At 41.6% G+C, this 26218-nt stretch overlaps 1 protein-coding gene across 3 annotated transcripts in view; it reads left to right on the top strand.

Moving 5' to 3' along the window:
• SUFU (SUFU negative regulator of hedgehog signaling) overlaps nucleotides 1–26218 on the top strand; it is a 125337-nt gene that overhangs the window by 20035 nt on the left and 79084 nt on the right. For all 3 annotated transcript variants that reach the window (XM_073354504.1, XM_073354503.1, XM_073354505.1), the window contains exon 3: nucleotides 12717–12853. In XM_073354504.1, coding sequence (XP_073210605.1) covers nucleotides 12717–12853 — 137 coding nt within the window. The remainder of the gene's footprint in view (nucleotides 1–12716; nucleotides 12854–26218) is intronic.

The raw sequence follows: 26218 nt of genomic DNA, 5'->3' as shown, positions 1-26218 counted from the left end.
TTCATTTTTTTTGCACTGACTAAAGGTGTGTCTACACAGGAAAACTTACCAGTGCTACTGTACCAGTATAACTATCCTGTCATTAGCTATCTTGACGTTACTCCCTATGTAGCTACTCTTATTTGGAATCGCAGTGGACTTTCTTCGGTTTAGCTTACGTTGACATAATGACACTAATGCCAGTAAATTGCCTCATGTGGATCAACCCTAAATTGATGTTTCCTACGTTACTTACATCTGTATGTACAGCTATGCTTCACTTCTCTGTTTAAAATCTCTTTTATGGGTAATGGAGAATTTACTGTTGAAACATGTATGGGGAGTTCTGTTTAGCAAAATGGGTGTGAAAAGCTGTATGCTAGGCTTCCGCATTTTGCAGTATAGTTTATGCCTCCTTCAGGTGTAAATACTCTGGATTAGTGCAGTTATGATTATAATATTATTATGATGAAGGTGATACTGAAATGTGCTATAAATATACGTAGCTGTTTGATGTTCATCTCCATGAAACTTCTCTATTTCTGTTTCAGCAAGTAACTGACTCTCCAAAACTAATACTGCTTGGCAAAGAGACAAGGCTATTTACTCTTGACTAAAATCTTTGGAGGAAATCCTGACTCCACTGGAAATTTTTCTGTTGACTTCGAGGGGCCAGGATTTTACCCTTTGTGTAAAAACTATCTCTTAAGGTTGCAGCACAAATAATGCGCTAAGGACAACTTTTTGACAGCAGTAAGTACACTGCAGAATCCATGCCCCTGAAAGCTTAAGGGTTACAAGAAGGATAAACTTTCAGGAGAAGCCTAAAATTTAAGACTAAAATGTAGTTCATCTGTCTCAGCTATCTGAATTTCCCTTCTGGTATTCTCCTGTCGCTGTTGGTCTAATTCTTTGCCTTTCCCTGCTCTAATGAGATCAGGGCTAAGGCTGGGGTTTCTTTCCTTATTTAATGTATAGACTTTTCTCTGGTGCTCATTGCTACATTTTCTGAACAAAGCTTGCCATCATCCTGGGTGGTAAAGGAGTATTATCCCAACCTTTACAGATGGGGAAACAGCTATCAAATTAAGTGACTTGACCATAATCACTCAGGATTCAGGAAGTATATGGTATGGCTGGGACTACAGCCTAAATCTGAGTTCCAGTCAGTGTCTTAACAAGACTCTTTCCTTGCTTTGGAGTAATTTTTCTTTGTGATGATTAAGGATTTAGGTTGAATCCAAGTGATACACTAAAGATGCTTCCTATATGATTTATTTTACCTACATAATGTAGCCGATGGCGGGGGGGGGGAACTAATAGCAGACACCAATGTTTGTATAGTGCATGGTGTGCTAGAGTCCGGATCACTGGCTGAGACCTCTAGGCATTATTGTAATAAACTAATTAGTAGTTATATCAGCTATTCATTTTGGATTATTTGTCTGTCGTCCCTCCTACACAATCCTCCGGTATTTACAGAGCCACAAGAAGAAAGAAATCAGCAGGGAACATGATTGCTGGGGGACAGATGGAGAACCAATTCAAGGTTGTTGATGGCATTCACAGATCAGCAGCACATGGTGGACCACCACTTCTAGGCCTGAGAAACAAGCACTGACTGGGATTGCATTGTAATGTAGGCTTGGAATGACAAATGGTGGCTGCAGAACTTTTGGATGTGGGAGGCCATGTTCCTGGATCTGTGTCCCAAGTTCGCTTCAGTCTTCCAGCACAGGGACACCGGAATGAGAGCTGTACTGACAGTGGAGAAGCGAGGGGCAATTGTACTGTGGAAACTTGCAACGTTGGATTGCTACTGGTCAGTGGGAATCCTTTTGGAGTTGGAAAATCCACTGTGGGGTGTCTTGTCATGCAAGCACATGGGGCCATTAATCACCTCCTGCTATGCCAGACTGAGAGTCTCAGCAAAGTGTTGGACATAGTGGATGGATTTGCCGCAATGGGATTCCTGAACTGGTGTGGAGCATTAGATGGCATTCACATGCCTATTTTAGCACCAGCCCACCTTGCACAGAGTACATCGACAGAAAGGGCTACTTTTCCATGGTTGTGCAAGTGCTGGGGGGTCACCAGGGATGCTTCACTGACATGAACATTGGCTGGTCAGGGAAGGTGCATGACTCTCGCATCTTTAAGAACGCAGGACTGTTCAGAATGCTACAAGCAGGGGCCTTCTTTCCCAACTAGCGGAGTACCATTGGCAATGTTGAAATGCCAATAATGGTCCTGGGGGACCCAGACAACCCGTTTCTCCCCTGGCTCATGGAACCGCATACTGGCTACCTCAACAGCATCGAGGAAAGATTCAGCTACCAGCTCAGCAGGTGCAGAATGACTGCTGAATGTGTTTTTGGTAGATCGAAGGGACACTGGCGTTGGATACGCACAAGATTGGATCTCAGTGAAAAAAACTCCCAATGGTTATAGCTGCTTGCATAATCTCTATGAAGCAAAGGGGGGAAACTTGCCACTGGGGGGTAGGACAGAGATGGAGTGGCTTTGCAAGAGCACTTTAACAGTGAGCTACAGTAATGCATTGTGATGTATGCATTATTGCTCAACCTCTACCTGGCGCTGCTGTTTTGGGGCCTGTTAAGAATGCACCAAATAATTTTGTTGTACTTGCTGTACATTAATGATTGTTAGTATCACTAATACTATGAGTTGTCACACTCCACAGTAACAAATACTGAAGTGGGTGCATTCATTGCTCTTTGCAGCATACGTTGGGAACGAATAAAGATGAATTATTTGCCAAACAATAGAATTTTGGGTAACAAAACCAGCGCAAAGAAAAATCTGGGCAATTTACAAGCGAAGTTAACAAGGGGAAAGAACATTCACATCCATTTAGCCTACACTTACACTGACCTGTGACAGCCATCGTTGCTGTATGTGAAGCTGTGGCTGTCCATGCTTTCTTCTGGTGTGGGATGGTAGGGGTAGGCATGTGGGCCCTGAGGCCATATGGAATGCTGAGGGGGGAGAGGCATAGGGACTGCAATGGGAGTCGAGCCCAGGATTGTTGAATATGGAGGTCCCAAGAGACTGCAGCATCTGCATTTGCTGGTGGAGAAGCCCTATTGTCCTGGTGCATTTCCCTCTGCTTGTCTTGCTAGGAGTCCTGGGCCTTTCTTCTGTTCACTCATTCCTTCCCCAGGCTGTCTGCAATATTCACCCTCCTTCCCCTTTGCTCATGGTCTGATGCAGCACTGGCTTGTAGGATCTCACTTAATGCGTCTTCTCAAGTCACTTCCTGATTTAAGCAAGATGGGGTAGCTTTTTACCTTTGGAATGTATATTTATTTTAGTGTATATCACTTCCTGTGGAAAAGCATAGAGTGCCTCTGTGGTTTTATTTTAACAGGGTGACCCTTTGAATCCGAGCAGTTGTGTTAGCAAATCAGCTCTTACCCAATATTTTGCTGAGAATGAAGACTGTAGGACGGTCATTTTAACTGAGATACTGGTACATAGCCTGCCACCCTTAAATATTTTTTTAAAATAGCTTTTTAATATTACTATTAACTTGGCAGAAATGGTGAAATGTAAATGAGATCTCTAAAACTTTGGACTTCACGCAGTTTGGGACTGTGACTTGAGACAGGTTAGTGTCCCTTTTGGATTCCTGTGCACTAGTGCAGCGCTTTTGATTTTTCGGTAGAGTTTTAACAAAGCTAAGACCTACACTGGCACGTCAGAAAAATCTCCATTTTCCTGTCCTGTTTATCTTTTGTAAAACTTATCCGGGTAACCAGAATTTGGAGTTTAAAATACGTTGGCCCAGTTCTGCTTTTATTGACTTAAGTGGGAGGTGACCTGAACTCACTGTCAATGGCCTTGTACTATAGCTAACTTCTTGAATGAATAACTAAAATCCTTTGAAAATTACAGACTAACAGTAATTAATACTTACAAAGGCAACAGGGTAGATAGGCAATTACTGTTCCCTTGTGGAGCAGAGTTTGGAACACTCTTGACTTTGCACAGAAAGTAACAGTAGCTGTTGCTGATGTCAGAGTCATGGGAGCTCTGTCCAGGTAATTTGTATAGTCCTCAGTGCCATAGTATCCAAGTGCTTCACAATTAATACAATTTAATCCTTGCAACATCCCTGTGAGATAGGGAAGTGCTATCACCATTTTACAGAGGGAAACAGAGGCACAAGATAGCTGAAATGACTTCCCCAAGGTCAGACAGGAAGTACATGGCCAAGCTGAAAATTGAACCCAGGGCTTCTGAATCAATGGTCAGCGCCCTATCTGCTAGCCCAGTTTTCTTGGGAAAGATTGATCCTATTACTGGGGCCAGAAATGGTTGTTTAGAGCTGTTCTGTAACTTACCAAAGTGAAGCTATAATTAAACTAGTGAAGTGCTTCTCATTTGCTAACTGGCGTGGCTATAGCTAAGGGTCAGTGTTTCCATTTGTGAATGCCCATTTTCAGGGATTCATAACCCTGATATGTTTATACACTCACTCTCAAAAGTAAATACCCAGTACACTCTGCTGCTTGTCCAGGAGTCTCTCTTTTTCCCATAGCTTTTAAAAGCAGACTGAAATACTGCCATCTTTGCACTGGAATGAAAAGAAGCTTTTCTTGTTTCTTGCTACAGTGAGAACATACACGCTTTGGCAAGCAGCTTTGATTTAAACTAAAAGGCTCCAGTTTTTAGTGCTGATTTAATGCAGAGTGCTAGTTTGGCTTTTGATCCTCTTAAAGCTGGGTTATTTGATGTGAAAAACACCCTGGATACTCCGCTGAGGAGGGGAGCAGCTTTTCAGTTCTCTGTGTGTGGCTTCTGGAGAGGTCCTGGCAGAGCACTGAGTGGCAGGGGGCTCAGGGAAGCTGGCTATTGCTGATCTATAAATAAAGGGGCCTCTATTTCTTTGGATTCCTTTGCTAGAACTACATGTCATGATCAGTGAAACTCTTACCCCATTAAAAGAGCAAGCCAGACTTCTGCAGCGTGTGTACAAAATGTGGACTGTTCCGTTGGTCTGATTTGCTGAACAGATAAAGGGATTTCTTAACCAAAGAATGGCATGTAGTATATGATTCTGGCTTTCAAAAGGTTTATTTTTATTCATATGGCAAACTAAGGTTCTACTATTAAATATGGGGTTGGATTTGACTTGGCAGATACAAGAGCCTTCCATTACTGCTGTAGTTAAAATATGAAACTGCTTGATGCATGGCACTCGTGCTAGCCAGTGGACATGTAGCAAGCCAAGAATTCCCCCATCAGTGTCTGGTTTTGTGAAAATATGGCTAGCTGAATGCTTAGGAATCAGGATACTTCCTTCATTGGAAGAGGCAAAAATAATGGGATGTACCTAGAGGGTTGGGTTTTTTTGGGTTTTTTGGTTTTGTTTTCTCCTGTCTAGTATCTCTGGAATTTGGGACAAGTATAAATATTCCTCCTTCCTAGCACTTTTATTTTCTGGTAAAATCTCTTTCACTCAGTAGTGCATAGTTCAGCCGTAACAAGGCATAAACCAAACTATGTGAGGTATTCAGTTCTGTTAGTATAGAAACTTAATGCTGTATTGGAGCTCTCAGTTGAAGTCTATGGATGGATACAAAATGTTAGTTCTGTGTTCCCACCCTGTTTCCTCCTACCCCCTCCCCCCATCTGCCGTGTTAATTTCTAAACGTCTAAACTTTAATGTTACTGTAAATCTGAAACACCTTCAAACTAATGTATAGCGATTCTCCTACTGATGGGGTATAAAGAAATTAATAGAACTACAGTGTTGGTACAGTGAGGTGAGTTTCAAATCTTCTGTACTGAAGGAATAACATCCTGTCAGTTTCACCTTGTTGTCACACGCATGAACTTTGTCTTGAGGGGCAAAAATTGTGTATTCGTCAAACGTGTTAGCTCACTCAAGTTAGCTTAATGTTATTGAAAAGCCCTGGAAAGACTCAGACTGACATGTCTGAAGCCATGATAGCTGGTTGTATCGCAACCTAGGGGTACTATTATGTTAATCTATCTCAGCTGAGAAACATAGTGTTTGCCTGTCAAGACATACCCATGGAGAGACTTTGCAGGGAGGAATAGGATATGAAACTACTGAGGAGCTGGAGAAAATAAACCAGTAGAGAACAAATGCGAGGCTGCTGAACTCCTGGTCTTACGTTGTCTCCGATTCTCACTGACTTACGGATTTATCTGGTTACTCTCTGGTTGAATTGGACTCTTATTAGACATGACAATGGTACGGTCATTGGTTGAGGAGAAAATTCACTTCTTAAATAGTGTAGCTGGATCTCAGTGTCTACAGGATTTAAGCACTTTCGCTTATTATGGACTCTTATAGCAACTACTGTGACTACATCAGATTTATTTAGAATTTTATTTGGGAATGTTGTTCATGGGAGAGTAGAAGCAGCAGCTTTGACTTTATTCGAGATTGTTAGCCATTTTTCAATGTGGTTTTCAGTTCAAAATACCTGGGGTATTTTTATATTTTGGAAGTAAAACAAGACTTGCTTATTTTTGGAAATTAAAAAAAAATTAACCCGATATTTCACTTATACAAAATTCTTAATGGGCCTTCAGTAAATATGTATGGATTTTATCACAATCATAGATTGGCTTCTGAAATTACACACTGATCAGGATTAATTTTTTAACAAATTACAAAGCTAAAAGTAAAACGCGTCAGATTAACGATTTACACTTCATAAATTGTTATTGCCATTGGATGTTAATAGAACACTGGTGAATCACATCTGTTTCCTTTCAGTACAATGTCTTTTTTCAGTGACCACTTGTCAAGAATATAACCATTTGAATCAGGCCTTCAAATACAAGCTCTGTTATCGCTGACTCAGTTTATTTAGTGGAATAAAGACCTATGCAAATAGTCATCTTTCTTAGTAATTGCATGCTTTATTTAAAGAATTGAATGCTGAGTTAAGAAATAAGAACTTAAGAACCATCCATGTTAAGTATTATGAGCTGTCACATTTTTGCAAAAAGAGAGCATGTTTCCTAAAGTAGATAACTCGTAACTGTTCAGTGTGTATAACTGAAGTTTCATCTAAAGTTTTAACTTTTTAAAAAAAACCTAAAATGGGTAATCTATAGTACAGAATAAAAACTTGAGGAGAAAAGAGGGTTTGCTATCCTGGTCAAGTGAATGGTGTTGATTCTTTCTTCATTTCCTAGTAACAAGCTTCAAATAACTTTTGGTAAGGTTGATAATTATCCTGTAAAATTAGCTGGTAGTAAAATTGATTGCCAGTAATATACCATTGGAAGGTAACAATTGGGGTGCTAGCCTACACTGGTGGTCTAAACAGTCCCTTTTGTGTAGACTTCATAGTTACATACGTGAACGCTTTCATTACTGGTTTCAGAGTAGCAGCCGTGTTAGTCTGTATTCGCAAAAAGAAAAGGAGGACTTGTGGCACCTTAGAGACTAACCAATTTATTGGAGCATAAGCTTTTGTGAGCTACAGCTCACTTCATAGGGTGCATTCCTCCGTTGAAGTGAGCTGTAGATCTCAAAAGCTTATGCTCAAATAAATTGGTTAGTCTCTAAGGTGCCACAAGTCCTCCTTTTCTTTTTACTTTCATTACTGCATAACTTGTTCACAGATTAATTTATGGCATGTGTGTGGACTTTTTTGATAAACAATTATTTGTAGCTAGAATCATGCACTTTGCTTTATAGCAGCTTTTTCAAGCTGAGCAACTGAATAACACACTTCAAAGTATATATTTGGAATTCACGTATTGGGGACATAATCCTGCAGCGATCTATCTTGCTTTACAAGAATTTTAACTTTGTAAGATCAGTTTGAAATTTCCAAGTCAACTTTTTTTATTATTTTTTTTTTTTAAAGCAAACTCCAAGTTGCTGATATAGCACCTTTTTAAAAGTAACATATCCTGGAATTAAAAAAAAAAAAAAGGTAATTTTTCTACTCTTCCCTATTATAAGGGTTTCTTCTGTAAATTTCCCCCTTGCTAACTGATGCATGAAAGCACTGATTTTTTTTTTATACAAAAGTGTTGTCAAATGTGTAAGGTAAACTGTTTTGTTTTTTTTTTGTTTTTTTTAAAGCATTTCTATAACTTCGGGTGTTACAACTAATCATAGAAGGAACCAAATTTTCAGGCAAAAATGAGACTTTCTAGTTGATTCTCTTCAGAACTTTGCACTACTCCCATTTCATGTTTAAGCATGCAAAACCATCTCCTTGCTTGCCAGAGAGATTCCTTTTAATACTCAAGTAGTAAACTTTCATCATGCTAAAATATGGAAGAAAGTCTTTTTGTGCTTGTTTCAGTAAAAATTATCGTTGTATTTTAAGATTCCTGTTCTTTACATTAGAACTAGATATCTACAGACTGAGAATTAGTGAAGAACCCAGTTTTGTAAACCTTACACATTTTGGTGAGCACTCACACAAATAGTTCCAATACCTTCAGTGGAACTGCTTGTGTAAGCGCTCACCAGTTTGAGAGAGGGTTGTGCATCTTGCCCTAAAACAATAAATATGGTAATTTAGATGATCACGTTATATGGTAGCTTCAAGTGATTGAACATGACAGTTGATGTAAGGCTTGAAAGTGGCCTTGAAGAGAACATTCTTCATAGCTAGGACAGTGTAACGCTTCCTGGGGATACTAAGAGTTGTAAGACACCCCACTACTCCCTGCCCTTAGTGTGAGGAAGCTTTGTCTGTGTCTGCCATGCATCAGCACGGGCACCAGCCATGGGCAACACAAGTCCTCCACTCCGGGCCTCAGCGGCCCTGCTGACACTCTACAAGTTAGCACACCCGAGATCTGCGAGCTTCTCCCTGGAGTGTCGAACCCCTGGCTCTCCCAGTATTCGCAGATTTACTGCACAACACTTTCAAAGGGCAAGCCTAGGAGCTTAAATTCATTACGCTGCTTGAACCAAAAATCATAGACTGAACAGGGACACTGGGTTTATGGTTTATTACAACAACCTGTAACCCACTAACCCCCTCCTTTTGTCCTATGACTGCAGAGGTGTTAATGGGCCACTCTGCTTTGAATGGTCTCTTACAGTATGTGTTAACTACTTATGCTAAGCAATCTGTTCCACCTTGCATTTTGGTGTGACCTGTGAGTTCCTTTCCCAGACCCAAAGAAGAGCTTTCTTTGGCTCCAAAGTTTCTCTCTCATCAACAAAAGTAGGTCCAATAGAAGATATCACCTTGCCCACCTTCCCTCCCTAAAGCAGCCTTTTTTGTTGGTCCTCATAAGTGGTCACTTAAGACAGGCTCCACTAATCAAAATTCAGTTCCATGATCCCAAACTTTCTGTGTAACCAATAAGCACTTCCATGGTTTATGTACAGTTTGTAATTATGCATTTATTGTGGCTTGTTACTGCAAGCTACATTAGCTTCTTGGAATTATGTATTTACATGCCTTGACTAGCCATTCTTGAATAGCAGGTCTGTCCTATTTGCAGCAGATATCTCTATGCCAGTGATTGTCAAATTCTTCATATTATGGAGTGTATTAAGTGGTCAAGATGAAAATGAACATGCTTGAGTGTGTAGGGTAGAGCTGCTTAGTTAGATATCTAACTTTTCTGTTTGTTTTCTCCCCTGTGTTTAGTCTTTCAGTAACTTCTCTCATTGCCTGCAATTACAGCGGCTCTAAGCTTTTCAGGTTATTTCATAGCTTGGCCCTGTCCTTGGGTATATTTGCTGCCTCTCCAGTTTCATCATCTGCAAATTGGATCAAACTTGCATCAAAGAAACCCCAACAAAGATAGTTATGATTAGGCTTGGCATGATTTGACTTTTATCTGTAAATGTCAATTTCCCTGTGCAACAAACCCATGAAAAATATTTCCATTAATAATCAAAATTTACACATAGGCAAAGAAAGAAACTTAAGGCTGCTTAAGAACTTAGTGACAGGTTTCAGAGTAACAGCCGTGTTAGTCTGTATTCATCGCATCTGATGAAGTGAGCTGTAGCTCACGAAAGCTCATGCTCAAATAAATTGGTTAGTCTCTAAGGTGCCACAAGTACTCCTTTTCTTTTTAAGAACTTAGTGTGATTTAAGGATATTTACATTGTATATTTTGATGTGATGTTGACAATTTGTGTGTTTAATGGTTATAAAGCTTTAACTTTTTGAATCTAAATATCTACTGTCATTAAATAATTGTCTGATACTCTACTGTTTGACTCCCCTGTAATTTCCTACAACTGTAAATTTAAATAGATAAAAAAACAAAAAAATCTGTTGCAGTTACCAAAAAAAATAAATAAATAAAATTAAATTCTGCCAAGCCTAATGATGATGCAGCTCTTGAGAGTAAGTACACAGTAATACTTGGGTTTGGGTTTTCTTGTTAGTCTCAAAACCCTGAGAGCTGTTGTCCAGCCCAGAATTTCTGGAAAGCATCTCTGTGAAGAGACAAATTCTTTGCCATTATGGCACCTGGAAGTGCTCTGAGCATCACTGGTGGTCCCTGCACCACAACTGGGAAATACTTTAGTGAGCTTTTTGATCGCCATGTTTGGGTGTTTTTAGTATAAATAAAATGTTAACACCTCCTGCATTATATCTTTCATAGATGTCAGCAAGGGACCTGGATCCAAGAAATTCACTTTTTCCGTGAACTTTGCCAGTTACCATAAAGTTTCTTGCAAATTTATGCAACTTACAGAACGGTACTGGCTTATGAAGGCCTGTTTCTGTGTGATGCCTGTATGCTGTCTGTAAATCCATCTTTCTTATGCCTACTTTAAACTTCATGGCACAGCCATAACAAGCAAGTAAGGGATGTGATGGCATTAATATGAAGGAGGCTAGCGTCACTAACTGGTCTCAAATTTTGTGGACTTAAATATTTGTCCATGTGGCTTAGAAATTTCACAGCAAGTCTGATGTTTTGTCAGTCTTCGGCATCTGGGAGGGCAGATATTTTCCTTTCTGTGTGAGTGTAAAATGTAGAACTCTGAGTGAAGGACTAATGATAGTAAAGCCAGAAGTCATAGGACTGGAAGGGACCTGGAGAGGTCTTCTAGTACAGTCCCCTGCACTCAAGGCAGGACTAAGTATTATCTAGGCCATCCCTAGCAGGTTTTTGTATAACCGCTCTTTAAAACCACCAGTGACGGAGATTCTACAGCCTAAACCGCCCTTGCTGCAATTTAAGCCCATTGCTTGTCCTATCCTCAGAGGTTAAGGAGAACAATTCTTCTCCCTCCTCCTTGTAACAACCTTTTATATACCTGAAAACTGTTATCATGTCCCCTCTCAGTCTTCTCTTTTCCAGACTAAACAAACCCAGTTTTTTCAGTCTTCCCTCATAGGTCATGATTTTTAGACCTTTAATCATTTTTGTTGCTCTTCTCTTGACTTTCTCCCATTTGTCCACATCCTTCCTGAAATGTGGTGCCGAGAACTGGACACAGTACTCCAGTTGAGGCCTAATCATCGCAGAGTGGAGAGGAATAATTAGTTCTTGTGTTTTGCTTACAACACTCCTAATACATCACAGAATGTTTGGGTTTTTTTGGTTTTGGCCAACAGTGTTACACTGTTGATTCATATTTAGCTTGTGATTCACTATGACCCCCAGATCCCTTTCCGCAGTTCTCCTTCCTAGGCAGTCATTTCCCATTTTGTATGTGTGCAACTGATTGTTCCTTCCTAAGTAGAGTACTTTGCATTTGTCCTGTATTGAATTTCATCCTGTTTATGTCAGTGTTTCTCCAGTTTGTCCAGATCATTCTGAATTTTAATCCTATCCTCCAAAGCACTTGCATCGTCCACAAACTTGTAAGTGTACTCTCTATGCCATTATCTAAATAATTGATGAAGATATTGAACAGAACTGCACCCAGAACTGAACCCTGCGGGACCCCACTCGTTATGCCCTTCCAGCTTGACTGAGAGCCACTGATAACTACTCTCATGGAACAGTTTTCCAACCAGTTCTGCACCCACCTTATAGTAGCTCCATCTAGGTTGTATTTCCCTAGGTTGTTTATGAGAAGGTCATGGGAGACCGTATCAAAAGCCATACTACTTTCCCACTGGACAGCCTGGCCTACTTTTCAGACTTGATCTCCCTACCTCTGCCAATGTGGCCCTACTCTCCTGAGTAGAGCTTGCTAGATGCAAGCAAACAAACCTGCCACCTAACTCCTACCAAAGTAACTGGCCAAGCGTTCACCCGGTTTCTTCTGCAGTCAGTTTCCTGTTTAACGTTTTCAGTGCTGCCTACCTTACCTGGATACTCCAGACAAAATGCACCTCTAGTGCTAGTTGCAGTGGGCTGCTGACATTCACAACGGACACTGAAGTATCTGACGGGATTAAATCAGTGCTTCTAGTAAGGCTTTCACCTTTTTCCACTTCTTCTGTTGACCTGTCCCCAGTACAGAATATTCCATGCCATATGCCAGAATAGAGTTTAGATTTTTTTTTTTTTTTTACTGTCTGAATTACTGTATTAGTTTTATGCAGAAACGAGCTGGCTAACCTAATGATTCTGTGCCATTTGGATGCATGTACATTTAAATACCACTAGAGAAGCTCTCAACTCCTCATTCGTCCTAGGAGGAAAAGAAAAGGCACAACCTCTTGAAAACCATTGCCCAGCATTGCTGCTGCTGCTCCCATCTACCTAATCCTAAGGTCCACCCTTGTTGAGGAGAAATATGTGACCCATTTGCTTTTCCTTCTCTCCAGATTTACAGGAACGGATGGGCCAAGTGGTTTTGGATTCGAGTTGACGTTTCGACTAAAGAGAGAGACAGGGGAGTCGGCACCACCTACATGGCCGGCAGAGTTAATGCAAGGCTTAGCCAGATACGTCTTCCAGTCAGGTACTGTAACATTAAACAATTGCTGCCTTGTTTTCTATCACTCTAACTCTGATGGGTTACGTGAACATCAAAGTGCTGGATTTGAATCTTGTATTTATTCAATTAAATCTCTGCCATTTTAGTCTTGAGATCTGTCTTGTGTGAAAATGCTGTTTGGTCAAAATAAATGTGTTGCTTTCAGCAGCCAACTGGTAGATCTCTGTGCTACTGTACAGGTGATCTAGGTCCCCCTACTGTGAGCTGCTTGAAGGTACAGAATGGTTAGGCCTTAATAGGAAAGGGAGTCTTTGGGATTACCTGTTAGTGATTCCTCTAGACAAATGAGGAGCTGCTCAATGGTGGAAGAAGATGGCTGTGATATGAGGTCTTAGGGAAGCAGGGGTTAAAGCTGAGACAAATGGAAATCCTCAGGGCTGTGTCAGTGATATAGAAGATCTCCTAGGAAATGTCAGCTTTCCCATGTGGTACAGTATAACTGAACTTAACATAAAAAGTGGTTACAAGGAGGAGGGAGAAAAATTGTTCTCCTTAACCTCTGAGGATAGGATAAGAAGTAGTGGTCTTAAATTGCAGCAAGGGCGGTTTAGGTTGCACATTAGGAAAAACTTCCTAACTGTCGGGGTGGTTAAGCACTGGAATAAATTGCCTTGGGAGGTTGTGGAATCTCCATCATTGGAGACTTTTAGGAGTAGGTTAGACAAACAGCTGTCAGGGATGGTCTAGATTAGTGGTTCTCAACTGTGGGTCCATGGCCCCTGTGGAGCTGCAAACAGGTTTCAGGAGGTCCGCCAAAATAAACAAGAGAGCAGGCCTCATATCTGACTTGCTGGTGCCCAGGGCAGAAAGCCAAAGCCCAAGCAACTTAGCTGTGTGGGGCTCCCTGTGGCATGGGGCCCCCAGCAATTCCCTGTTTGCTGCCCCCTAATGCCAGCCCTGGCTTTTAATCTACTGGATATGAGAAAACACAGTGGTGGGTCATGGAGTTTTTATAGCATGTTGGGGGGGGAGACAGGTTGAGAACCCCGATGTAGATAACTTGGTCTTGCTGTGAGTGCAGGGGACTGGACTAGATGACCTCTTGGGGTCCCTTCCAGTTCTACGATTCTATGGTTCAGTAAATGGCCCGTTGGGTAGAGTATCAGTTCACATTGTGTTTATACATGGGATTCTGTGGAGTGATTGTGCATATAGTGAATGCCTTTTTGATCCAGTTTTGGGGTTCTTAACTGTTAAAATAGCTTCCTAAATCAGTGATTACTAAGCACGCACAGATTTGTAACTGTTTCTCTGCCAGCTAATAAATTGCTCCGTAACGTCTCTGATTCTGTGCTGTTTTTTCAGTCAGATGAGTGACTTTTAAATTGGAGGGGCCCAGAAAAAATATGATCACCGTCAACTCCCTTACTGCTGATCACGAGTGCAACCCCCCTGCACTCCTTAGCAATACTCACATGGTTGCTTTCTTTCAAATGCTGACTCAACAGAACAATCTACCCACAAATCACTTGTCTTGGTCTTAAGAATGTCACTTGATGCCAGGTGGAATTAAGACATCTTGTCTAAATTTGGCTGTTGAAGTGGTGTGTAGGCCCATTTTCACTGTTGCATCATTGCAATTCAGGTTCAGTTGTTCTTCTTTGAGATTTTTTGCCTTGGTTCCTCACAACTCCTAAAGCAGTTGTATTCCATGTGATTCCCATCAGCTGTCCCAGATTCAGAGTCTGGGTGGGAGTACAAGATTTCCCACCTAAATCTGATGTATGCAACTCTTATTTAGCTTTCTAAAGCATTTGCTGTCAGTGGATGCGTTAATAAGGCTAGCTTTTTCTCATGCACTTCTGAGATGTTTGCCTCTTACTTGGCAATTGCCTCTAATGTCTCACTTATCGACGTTAATATTATTTAATCAAGAATTAAGGCCATTTTTGTAGCATTTCAAATCCCTAATATTCTGTAAGTTCTCATACCACGCTTATCAGCATAGTGTCTGAGCGCCTTCCACTTGTGCATTGAGCTATGTGACTAATATCCGTCGCTTGTTTGTCCTCATTCTCTCCACAGGAGGAGGTGTGTACACAGTAGTGTTTTGACAGGATTTAAAAAAAATACTTAGTGGCCATGTAAACCATGTTAGTCGAAGAGACAAACTTTTGAATCTCTTCATGTTGCATTTCTTGGAGCAATCCAGTAATAGGAATTTTGTGTGGACAAAGTGACATTTTTTGTTTCTGTGTATTTTGCGTGAGCAGCAGACAACAGGTTGTGTACGTGTAATTGGTGTTAAGCCATTTAGAACAGATTCTCTACAAGAGGACTTTTCATGCTTTCTTCAAAATACATAACTCCATCTTTTAGACCTGAAACCATAAAACCAGCTTTCGAATATTCTCTGGAAAGAGCATTTGTCTTTGCTATGTACTTCACTTTTAATTGGTCCGTGACATTCAGTATTATCCTCTGTTGATTCAGATTGATGCTGTCTTTAAAGCCCTCATGACTTGTGTTCCAGACACGCTTCAAATGTTTTTAATAGACTGTTTGTGGTTCTTACACAATTTAAAAAAAAAAAAAAGTATGTAAATTAAGGATTAACTTGCAAAGTAAACTGTCCCTCATGGTAGCAGCTAAGCTTGCAATTGTGAGGCTATAACTAAGCATTAGAGAGGCCATCTCTTTCCCAAAATAGAAGGAAATTGTGTGTTGCTCAATGAGTAATCAAACTACAGTTTATTTTGCTACAAAGCTTGTTCGGCAAACTCTTATCGCTTGCTTTCCTGGCGTAAATAACGGTCTCTGAATTACCTTACTGTAGCTGAAAAGCTCAGACCCTATCTCCCTCAATCATCGACATCGGGTCAGAGCACTGACGGACACATTTGAAATGAATTTGGCATAGGGCATGCTCAGTGGTGGATTTCTTCTTATTCCCACCAGTCACCACAAGTAATGCCTGGGGAATCTAAATGCACCCGCCCCTTCCCCTCACAGCTCAGTCTCTTGCCCTTACACCTGATACAATTCAGTACTTTGCTCCGCTCCCACTCAGTCCCACCAGCCACCTCTGCTGTGGGACTCCAAGGCGCTATGATGATAGAAATAATGATGACTGACAGAGCAGCTGTATCTTGTGTCATGTAGCCTACCTCTAGCCTCCTCTGTTGTACTTGTGGGGGAGGCGGAAACTGACATTAATAGTCCTTTTTTTCTGGGTAATGAGAATATTTTCAGCTTGTCTTGATCACTTGGCAAAGCTGAAATGGATAATTCTGCTTTGTCCTGCTTTTCTCCCTTCCTTGGTCTTGGGCAAAACTTTAATGCTATACACTTGAAGACTAAAACGCACCTGTTTCAGAGTAGGTTCTTTCTCCTTGAAACACAATCTGCCCAAGGCACATTATGGCACTAACAGCATTTTCTTATGCTCAGATGTTTCCTACTCAGAACTCTGTGCCCATCCTGTTGCGTGGTGTGGCTGTCAAATGCCACCGTGATCAGCCTGGGTAAGGACCTGGATATCAAATCAGTAGTACTTTTTAAACCTGTGGAGGTTTTAATATTTACAAATGACCTTTAAAGCATTTGCTGAATCAAAACAACTTGAGTCATGCTCCGCACTTCACTCTCTGCACAAGTAGAAAAGATAAAACTGGCCCAGTGTATGGGTGGGGGTCTTAAAGCCACATCTGGTAATGGGCTCCAAAGCTGTAGGGCCAGTTAATGAATTAGGGCTCATCTACACAGTGCACTAGAATCATAGAACTGGAAGGGACCTCGAGAGGTCATCTAGTCCAGTCCCCTGCACTTAAGGCAGGACTAAGTATTATAGTCTGCGCTAGAAGGGCATAAATTTTAGTGCACACTAACTGGCCCTTGTGGACGTAGTCATGTTTCAAACGCATACTGGGGAACTTTGTGGACCCTAATAGGGTCCGCAGGGGCCGGTTAGTGCGCAACACGCTAGCATGGTCTAGAATTTACACCTCTCTAGTGCTCACTATGCACCGTATTAGAGGTAAGATCGTACCTGTGAATAAAAGCCAGTTTGTTGTCATAGGTATACTTTACCACATCCTATAGGATATGGGGGCATGGGATGACATTATACCCTCACTGTTACTGAGTAGTTTCATATGAAGGAGATAAAGGGCAAAATTCAACCAACTACTGTTTAAAATAACATTACCCATGATTCTAGAACACTTCTCACAGATGGCACCTGTGCTCTCACCCAAGTCGCATTATATTTTGTGATGGACACTTTTAAGCACACAAGTGTCGCACTCGTGTTTCTTTCACTTTTTCTGCATTGCTGCTTTACTTTAGACAATCTGTCTTCTGCACCAATTTTTAGAATTCTTCAAGCTTTGACTTTGCTGTTCATTGTAACAAACACTTGATGCTTTGTGCTTTTGATTAAATAGCACTGGCTCCCCTGCTTCAACAAAGCCAAGTTTGCAAATCTTACTTCTATTTGTGGCTTTATCTGTTCTTGATTTTTATCACTGTTTGACCATGACCACAAATTCCAACTCTGTTATTTTTAGTTTAAAAAAAAAAAAATCCTAGAAACTTTGAAAATGAAACTGTTCACTATTCAGTGACCTTAACTCGTCATGGTTCATGGTTACATTGGGAATATCTCATGGTAGAACAGATTTATGCCTCAGTCCAAACTGAGTGGGGTAGGGGAGGGAATACTGCTCCAATGGAAAATCTGTTCAAGGCTTTTTAGGTTTGTGGTTAACTCTATGCTGCAGTAATAAAATAGTTTTACCAGTTTTGAAAGTGTTTTTGTTTTTTTAAATTAAACTATGCAATACCTTCATTCTCAAGTCAAGTCTAATTGTTTTCAATAATCTACCTAATTGCCACATGAAAGTAGTACTGTATTCATGTCGCACAAAGATTAATCTATTGGGTATCTGAGAACTTGTACAGTTTCCATGTCTCTTGGCCTGAGACAAATCAGTTATATTCCTACAGCATGCAAGCAGTTGGATTTTGGAAAGATCTGCCAGTAAATGGTACATCATAAAAACAGCAAGGCAGAGTACGCATCATATTAGTTGTCTGTGAAGCTTTTTGCAATAAATGTTTGTCAGTTTCTTAAATCAAATTGACTTAAAAAATATTAGCAGCAATTCAGGTTTTTAAAAGGGAGACCTCTACAGATTAAGCACACTTAAACTTTCTCTGTGGTTTTCCTGCTAGCAAATTGTTCAAAAGTTTAAAATCTGTAAATGACTGTTTTAAAATAATTATTTTAAATACTGAACACTAGTATTTAAGACTTATGATGTGTCTAGTTATTCATATGACTGACAAAGTATGCCTCTTTGTACAAGCTCTTTGTTGCAATAAACACTAGGTTGTAAACTCCTTGGGACAAGGACTGTCTTTTCTGTGTTTGTACAACGGCTAGCGCTGTGCAGTCCTGGTCCATGCATGGGGCTTCTAGGCACTCTGGGTAATGCAAGTGATGATAAAAAGGAAGACCTTGATTAAGCAGGGCAGCCTGTGCTAAAATTTAACGTGGATTTTGGTTGTTACTTTACCACATGGAGGGAAGTTGCTTTTATAAGTAGAGCTCAAATCTCAAGTCTCTTAGATTATTGTCACTGAATTATTCTTTATTGATAAGTATTAAACTGTTAAATTTCTTAAAATTTACTACATAGAATTGATTCTACCAATACCAATCACACATGTCAATAACAATGTCATCTGGACTACCATAAAAATTAGAACAAAGGAATTTAGGCTTCAGAAAACCCTATTGACATATCTTGGCCCTTGTTTCTAGTGATCAGTGAGAATTTCATCTTTAGTGTGTTTAAAAAAAAAAAAAGATTAAGAAATAACTTTTTGGGTTCTCCTTTTCCAAAGTTACTATAGGAAAAAATTTCACAGCTTTGAGTGGCTCTGAGCTGCAGGCAACAAATGTTGCGATGTGAGGAACTGACAGAGCTTTCATGGCACTTACCTGCCTGGCAAAACTTGCTTCATATTAGCAAGGTGGAGAATTTTGCTTCTGTGCATGTAAGTGATTTAAGAAGTTATCACTGTTATGTGGATCTGAATATGGTGACTACTTAGGCATAATGTAAGGCGCTCTTCCTCCCCACCACACACACACGAGGTGCAGAGCTCCTACAACTGTGTTAAAGTCAATGGGAGCTGTCTGAGCATCTCTTTAAAAACAACAAACACAACTAAAATGATGATTGCCCAAATTCATCTTCATCCCAATTCCAATGAGTAGTAACATCATCTGACTATCTAAACCTGCTTTATGAACGTTAACTAATTAAGTCTGTCATAATAGCCCCATGAAGGTGGCAGGCATGTTAATTTTCTCTGTAGAAAGAGAGACTCCTTTGGATTAAGTAATTTGACTAAGGTCATACAACCCAAAGCAGTCAGACTTCATAAGATCTTGGCTCCTAGAGTCCTGCACTAATCACTAGACACTTCCCCTCAAAGTCACTAATATTTACAAGTCTATGCTTTGTCCAAATGACTGTTTTTACATGCATGGTTTTAAATGCTCTTTTATGCAGGCACATTCTTCTGTAAAAGGGTGCTTCCCTGAATACAAATGAGATTTGTCTAGCTTTTATAAAATGTTGCTTATTTCCTCCCAGTAGGCTGAATAAAGCCAAAGAGTTGCCTAGTTATTCATATTATTTTTCTGACTCTGCTTTTTTTTTAACCCCAGACTCATTTATCATTTTTTACTGGTTGCTATGGTTCTGAAACATATATGCAGTTCCCAGTGTAGAACTGGCCCTGTCTTCCCTGCAGTATTTCAGAACTTTAGAGTAGAAATGGAGGGGATTACCTGTGTTTCAACTCCACAAAAGAATAAATCAACTTATATATTTGTTTTAACAAAGCAGGTATGCAGTTAGCTTTGCTGCACATAAACACTGGAACTTCTTTTGCACAGTGAAGTTCTTATAAAATATACTGTGGGCCAGTTGTTTGCCTTAGGTGAGTAGAGCTCAGCCCTGTAAGTAGACTGCATGGTTCAGTTCTGTGAAGGGGTGTGGAAACGTAAGTTAAAGTCCCTGTTTCCAATTTAGCCGAAGTTGGGCATGGCCAAAACCTATCACTATCCAGGAGCGTGCACAGGAATTTAAATTTGACTGCTTTTGGGGGCGCATGTTAAACACACACACATTAAACCATAGCAACACACACGCATACGTCCTATCGTATGTGCATAGAAGTAAACAGCAGTACACTCACCATTTCAGTGAAAATCCATGTGTCATGGAGCCATCTGAATAAATGTATCCACAAGTACTTGGCTGCTTGGGGAGAGCATGCCCATGGTCACGATCTGATAGTTGTGTAGTGGTCCATGTGAAATCATTTGGGTCTAAGCCCAATTCCTGTTAGAGGGATCATTCCCATACGCCCCCCCCAACCCGAGGGGGAGTGGGGGGAGAGCCCTGTATTGAAGACATTTTTGACACTCACAGGAGAGATGGCCAAACACTGATTGTGTGCAGATGGAACTCCCCTCGCACTCCCTGCATATATGAATGAAGGTTTATGTGGTAGTATATGGATAAGCTTGTGCGAATGGTGCCAGTGATCTAGAAAAGACAAATGACAACTCTGGAGGCAGAAATCAGGCAACCAACGTTAAAAAGACTAAAGAAAAATTATTTGGCTATATCTAGAATGATTCTGAATCATAATTTTGTAGGGATGGATATGTGCACTCTCTTGAAATAAAGGTTTCCGAGAGTTACACAAGCAATACACTTAAAGCTATGTCTGTGCTAAGCTTTTTCTCTTAATTTCCCACTGGTTCAACTACCCATGAAGTTCCAGGGATGAAAACATTACTATAGACTGCCTGTTGGCATTTTAACTAATCCTCTAACCCTGCTCAAAGTAGGTCTAGATGAGATGTTGGTCAAAACACCACAGGCTTAGCTATGTTCATATTCCCACCAGCAGAGCTGGCCCTGCAGTAGCAGTGGTGGGGAAATTAAGAAAGTTGAGAGTGGGTAAAGCCTTAGGGTGTCTGTCTGGGTCCCAGGATTCAGTTCGGCACACTTGTTTTTTATTAAACATAGATCTGAGTTGGGGAGGGAGCTAAACACCTATCTGCTTCCCTGATGATATAATTACTATAGGGCTCTCATGAAGCCTTATTACTGTTGCGTTTAGTCTTTGATATCAAACATTTTTCTCTACTGTTTTGACATTGTGAATTTTCTGGGCAGAGCTCACTGAAGGGGGTTTTATTACAGTTCTGCTCTTTTTTCACCCCCTCTCCTCATGCAGTAGTGGTCTTCTGGCTTCTTTTGGCATGAAAATGGTTTCACTGTCCATGAAGAGGAGGTAGAAAAGTTGCAATGGCAGTGACAACTGTCAGATTTTCTTCTAGTTTGTGAACTCTCTTCAGGGCAAGGACTGTTTCTTTGTGCAGCCAGCACATAGCACATTCTAGGCACTACCATAATACAGGTAATAGTAACAGTCATGAATGGAACAGCAAATACAATATCGGGGACTGCTTCTGAGTTATCTCTAGATATGCTATATGAAGCAATTCACTCTCTGAACACCTCACAATCTTTAATTATCGTCTGAATGCTTCTGGGAGGTAAAGAAGTGCCCATCCCCAATTCTGCAGATGGGGTACTGAGGCAGAGCGAGACTAAGCAATTTGTCAAAGGGGTCTCAGACTGTGGTGGAGCTGAGACGAGAACGGCGGCCCCACAAGTCTTAGGTGAGGGCCCTAGCCGCTGGACCATCCTCCTTGTTTCATTTAGCAGGACTAGTTTGCAACAGCATATTGATTTTGATGATGCATCTCAAAGACTTTAGTCAGAAGCTAATGAGGAAATCACAAACAAGTGCAGATTTAAACGCCGTGCACGATTACACACAGAGTGTTGCTTCAAAGGATTTTGCAGTTCATGCAGTATTACCACTCCTGCTGTTCCCGGGAGCATACATGCAATTAAACCAGTGGCCCCTGAACTTTTCAGGCTCACGTGCCCCCTTACCCTGTCCACGCCCCGCCGGGAGTGGGGCCACGGCTCGGGGGGTGGGATGCAGACAGGAGTAAGGGGGACAAGGCTGGGGCCACAACTGGGGGTGGGTCTGGGCCAGGAACAGAGCCATGGCCTAGGCCGGAGGCGGGACTGGGACCCCGCAGGGACAGGTGCAGAGCCACGATCTGGGGCTGAGGCTGGGGATGGAGCCGAGGCCGCGGTTGGGGCCAGAGCAGAGCTCAAAGCGGGGCTGGCCGATGCTCCCTCCCCACCCCTCATGGGGGCTGGCCTAGGCCCTGCTGTGCGTCTTCCCCCTCCCTCCCCCCGCTCCTCCATGCTCCCTTAGAGGGGTGCGCCTCACAGTTTGGGGACCTCTGAATTAAACTATCAAGGATTTTGGATTGTTAAATTCACTTTCTGCTGCACAGCTTCCCTCATTCATAGTAAGTGGGCAATGCCTGTCACCTGGGGAGTTCAGAAGCACCTGTGGTCTTGCTGGAAGCTCCAGGACTCTAAACCCACCCTTCAGCTCGGACCACCGGAAGTTCTGCCTCCATTGGTGGAACAAACTGGCAGTTTAGCTTCTCCCGACCACTTGGTTTTATAGCTTTAACTTTTACTTGTTTTTGTGCAGTAGCAATGTCCTTTCATCTTCTGGCTCTGCTCCTCCTGTTCTCAGCTCAGGAATCAGCTGAGCATTGAAGCTCTGACCCACTGGGTCCTCCAGTGCTACATCTCTCTAGCGGGTTCCCTCTGCCCCAGTAGGAGAGAAGCCCTGCAAACGTAAAGCCAAGTCCTGAAAAGCTGTTCCTACTGCCTCTTGGAGTGTTACGGAGTGAGTTGTGCATTGTTGCCACAAGCTACTGACCTTCGCTCTGCCAGTACATGGGGCTTTGAGTTGAACTGGTGTGTCGAGGCTTCACCCTCCACTCAAATCCACAACTCAGCTGTGGGAAGGATTGACTAGGAGCATAACTGTTCCCAAGCAGATGAGAACCACTCAAAGCCTGCTTGGGGTAAATGTAGCAAACTCCATAAGCCGCTGTTCCAAAAAAAAAAAAGCACTTCCCACCCTTCTTAAGGGTGTAGATCATGTTGTTAATGAGTGAGCAGTGTAAAAACAGGGTTTAAACTAGAGTGGTCAAGTGATCAAAAAAATTAATCGCAATTAATTGTGTGATTAAAAAAATTAATAGAATACCATTTATTTAAATATTTTTGGATGATTTCTGCATTTTCAAATGTATTGATTGCAGTGCTCACTTTATTCTTTTGATTACAAATATTTGTGCTGTAAAAAAGTGTTTTTTAATTCACCTCGTACAAGTACTGTAATGCAAGCTCTTTATCACGAAAGTTGAACTTACAAATGTAGAATTATGTACAAAAAAACCCTGCATTCAAAAATAAAACAATGTAAAACTTTAGAGCCTACAAATCCACTCAGTTCTCTCCTCACTGTATTTTCCACTGAATGCATCCGATGAAGTGAGCTGTAGCTCACGAAAGCTTATGCTCAAATAAATTTGTTAGTCTCTAAGGTGCCACAAGTCCTCCTTTTCTTTTTGTGGCTACAGGCTAACATGGCTGCTACTCTGAAACAGTTCTACTTGTTCAGCCAGTCACTCAGACAAACAAGTTTGTTTACTTTTATAGGAGATAATGCTGCCCGCATCTTGTTTACAGTGTCACCTGAAAGTGAGAACAGGCATTGCGTTGCAAGATATTTAAAAGCCAGATGTGCTGAAGATTCATGTGTCCCTTCATCTTCAGCCACCATTCTAGAGGACATGTGTCCATGCTGATGATAGTTCTTCTTGATAACAATACAAAGCAGTGCGGACCGGTGCACGTTCACTTTCATCATCTGAGTCAGATACCACCAGCAGAAGGTTGATTTTCTTTTTTGATGGTTTGGGTTCTGTAGTTTCCGCATCGGAGTGTTGCTCTTTTAAGACTTCTGAAAGCATGCTCCACACCTTGTACCTCTCAGATTTTGGAAGGCACTTCAGATTCTTAAATGTTGGGTCAAGTGCTGTAGCTATCTTTAGAAATCTCACATTGGTACCTTCTTTGCTTTTTTTGTCAAATCTGCTTTGAAAGCGTTCTTAAAACAAACATCATCTGCTGGGTCATCATCTGAGACTGCTATAACATGAAATATATGGCAGAATATAGGTAGAACAGAGCAGGAGACATACTATTCTCCCCGAATGAGTTAAGTCAGAATTTAATTAATACATTATTCTTTTAACGAGCATCCTCAGCATGGAAGTATGTCCTCTGGAATGGAAGCCAAAGCACAAAGGGGCATATGAATGTTTAGCATATCTGGCACGTAAATACCTTGCTGTGGCAGCTACAAAAGTGTCATGAGAATGCCTGTTCTAACTTTCAGGTGACATTGTAAATAAGAAACCAACAGCATTATCTCCTATAAATGTAAACAAACTTGTTTGTCTTTGTGATTGGCTGAATAAGAAGTAGGACTGAGTGAACTTGTAGGCTCTAAAGTTTTAAATTGTTTTCTTTTTGAGTGCAGTTATGTAACAACAAAAAATCTACATTTGTAAGTTGCACTTTCATGATCAAGAGATTGCATCATGGTACTTGTATGAGGTGAATTGAAAAAAACTATCTTTTACCATTCAATTATTTGTAATAAAAATAATATAAAGTGAGCACTGTACACTTTTTATATTCTGTGTTGTAATTTAAATCAATATATTTGAAAATGTAGAAAAAGATCCAAAAAGAGTGGTTAAATGTCAATTGGTATTTTGTTTAACAGTGCGATTAAAACTGCTATTAATTAATTTTTTTTTAGTTAACTGACATGATTAACTGCGATTAATCAATAGCCCTAGTTTTAAACCCTTTCTCCTTTCCTCCACTCCCTAGGGGAATGTTTGGAGCTTTTCTGCAATACAGGGGTGCACTCTCAATCCTCTGCTCCTTCCCCCACCCTGCAGAAAAGCTGATATTTCTGTAGAGCCCTGTCTTGGGCAGGGCCTGTTTGGTTTTTCAGCCCCAGGGGCCGTCACTCTGCCAGAACGGGGCTTCGGGGGAAGGAGTCTCTCTCCGATCTTCTCCATTTCTGTAGTCTGGCTCCACACTGAAGCATAAGGATCGCCGCAGGCCATCTGTGCCCCGAGGGGAGGCACGTAAGGACTCCGTTCCCCATGCATTGGCACCCCCAGTAATCCCATGGTGAGTAGGTGAGAAATCCATGCACTTCTTAAAACAGGGGAAAGTGGCTGTAAAGCCCCAGAAACTGGCACTGGGCCTCACAGTCGTAGGACCGCAGAGGATGTAAATTTTTAACGAACGCTCGCCTTCCAGCAGTTTATCGCTGCCTGGGAGCTGAGCTTGACGGACTGCTTCTCAGGTGTCTGTGCAGTGCGTTAAAGTGACGTCTTAACAGCACCTTTTTTTTTTTGCTCTTCTGATCAGTCCAGGTGCTTGAGGTACAGTTCCTCCGAGCCATCAGGTGAACACAGTCGTAAGACTCTTGATGATACACTGCCACATGTATAAAGATATAGTCATCTTAGTCTCCTGTAGTTTGTCTCCAGCAAGTGGAGAACATTGCCCCTAGCAGACTTCTGCTAAAAGAGAGAAGAAAGAAGCAGGCCTAAAGGAACCCCCGTGACACAGTTGTTGTAGCAGCACACATGATATGCTGACAATCTGCAGGCCCTCATTCTTGGGCACAGCTGAGCACTACCCCTTAGCAGGTGTCCAACATGACTAACCCAGCAGGGGAATCAGGCCCCAGTTCAGTGCCATGGTCCAGCTAAATGGAGCAATGCCAACCCTTTCTGCCCAAAGTGCAGGGGTGACTCAGAAGGGTCTCTCGTTGGGGAATCCTGACAAGGTGGAAATCCCCACATCACCCCTCTTTGCATCCTTCCACTAACTCCCCGTTCTCTATGGCATCCCATATAAGCTATTTGTCTTCACTTTCCAGGCCCTTGCTGGCCTATCCTCACCCTACCTTTCATTGCTCATTAAGATCAGCTCCTGCCGCTGATCAGCCCTGGATGCCAGCCTCCATCATTCCCTTGTTAACTTTTCAAACAGGTATCTTTGTGCTTTCTCACATGCTGTCTTTTTGTTCGGACTCTACAGCGCCTAGCATGATGGAATCCTGGTCTGTGACTAGGTCTCCTTGGCACTGTGATACTTCAAATAATGTCCTGGGGTCTCTGCCCCTTTAGGGCAGAAGGGGCTTCAGGAGTCATGTCCCCCTCCCCCGAGCTGGGTGAGTACCTCGAAGCCCCTGTAGCCCTTCTGTTAGGATAAGGAAGTGGAAGAAAACCTTGCAGAAGCTCACTCTGCCTTG

The sequence above is a fragment of the Lepidochelys kempii genome, chromosome 7, assembly GCF_965140265.1.
Source record: "Lepidochelys kempii isolate rLepKem1 chromosome 7, rLepKem1.hap2, whole genome shotgun sequence".
NCBI classification, from domain to species: Eukaryota; Metazoa; Chordata; order Testudines; family Cheloniidae; genus Lepidochelys; species Lepidochelys kempii.
The sequence above is the reverse complement of the archived record's forward strand: the minus strand, read 5'-3'. Positions and strand labels throughout refer to the sequence as shown.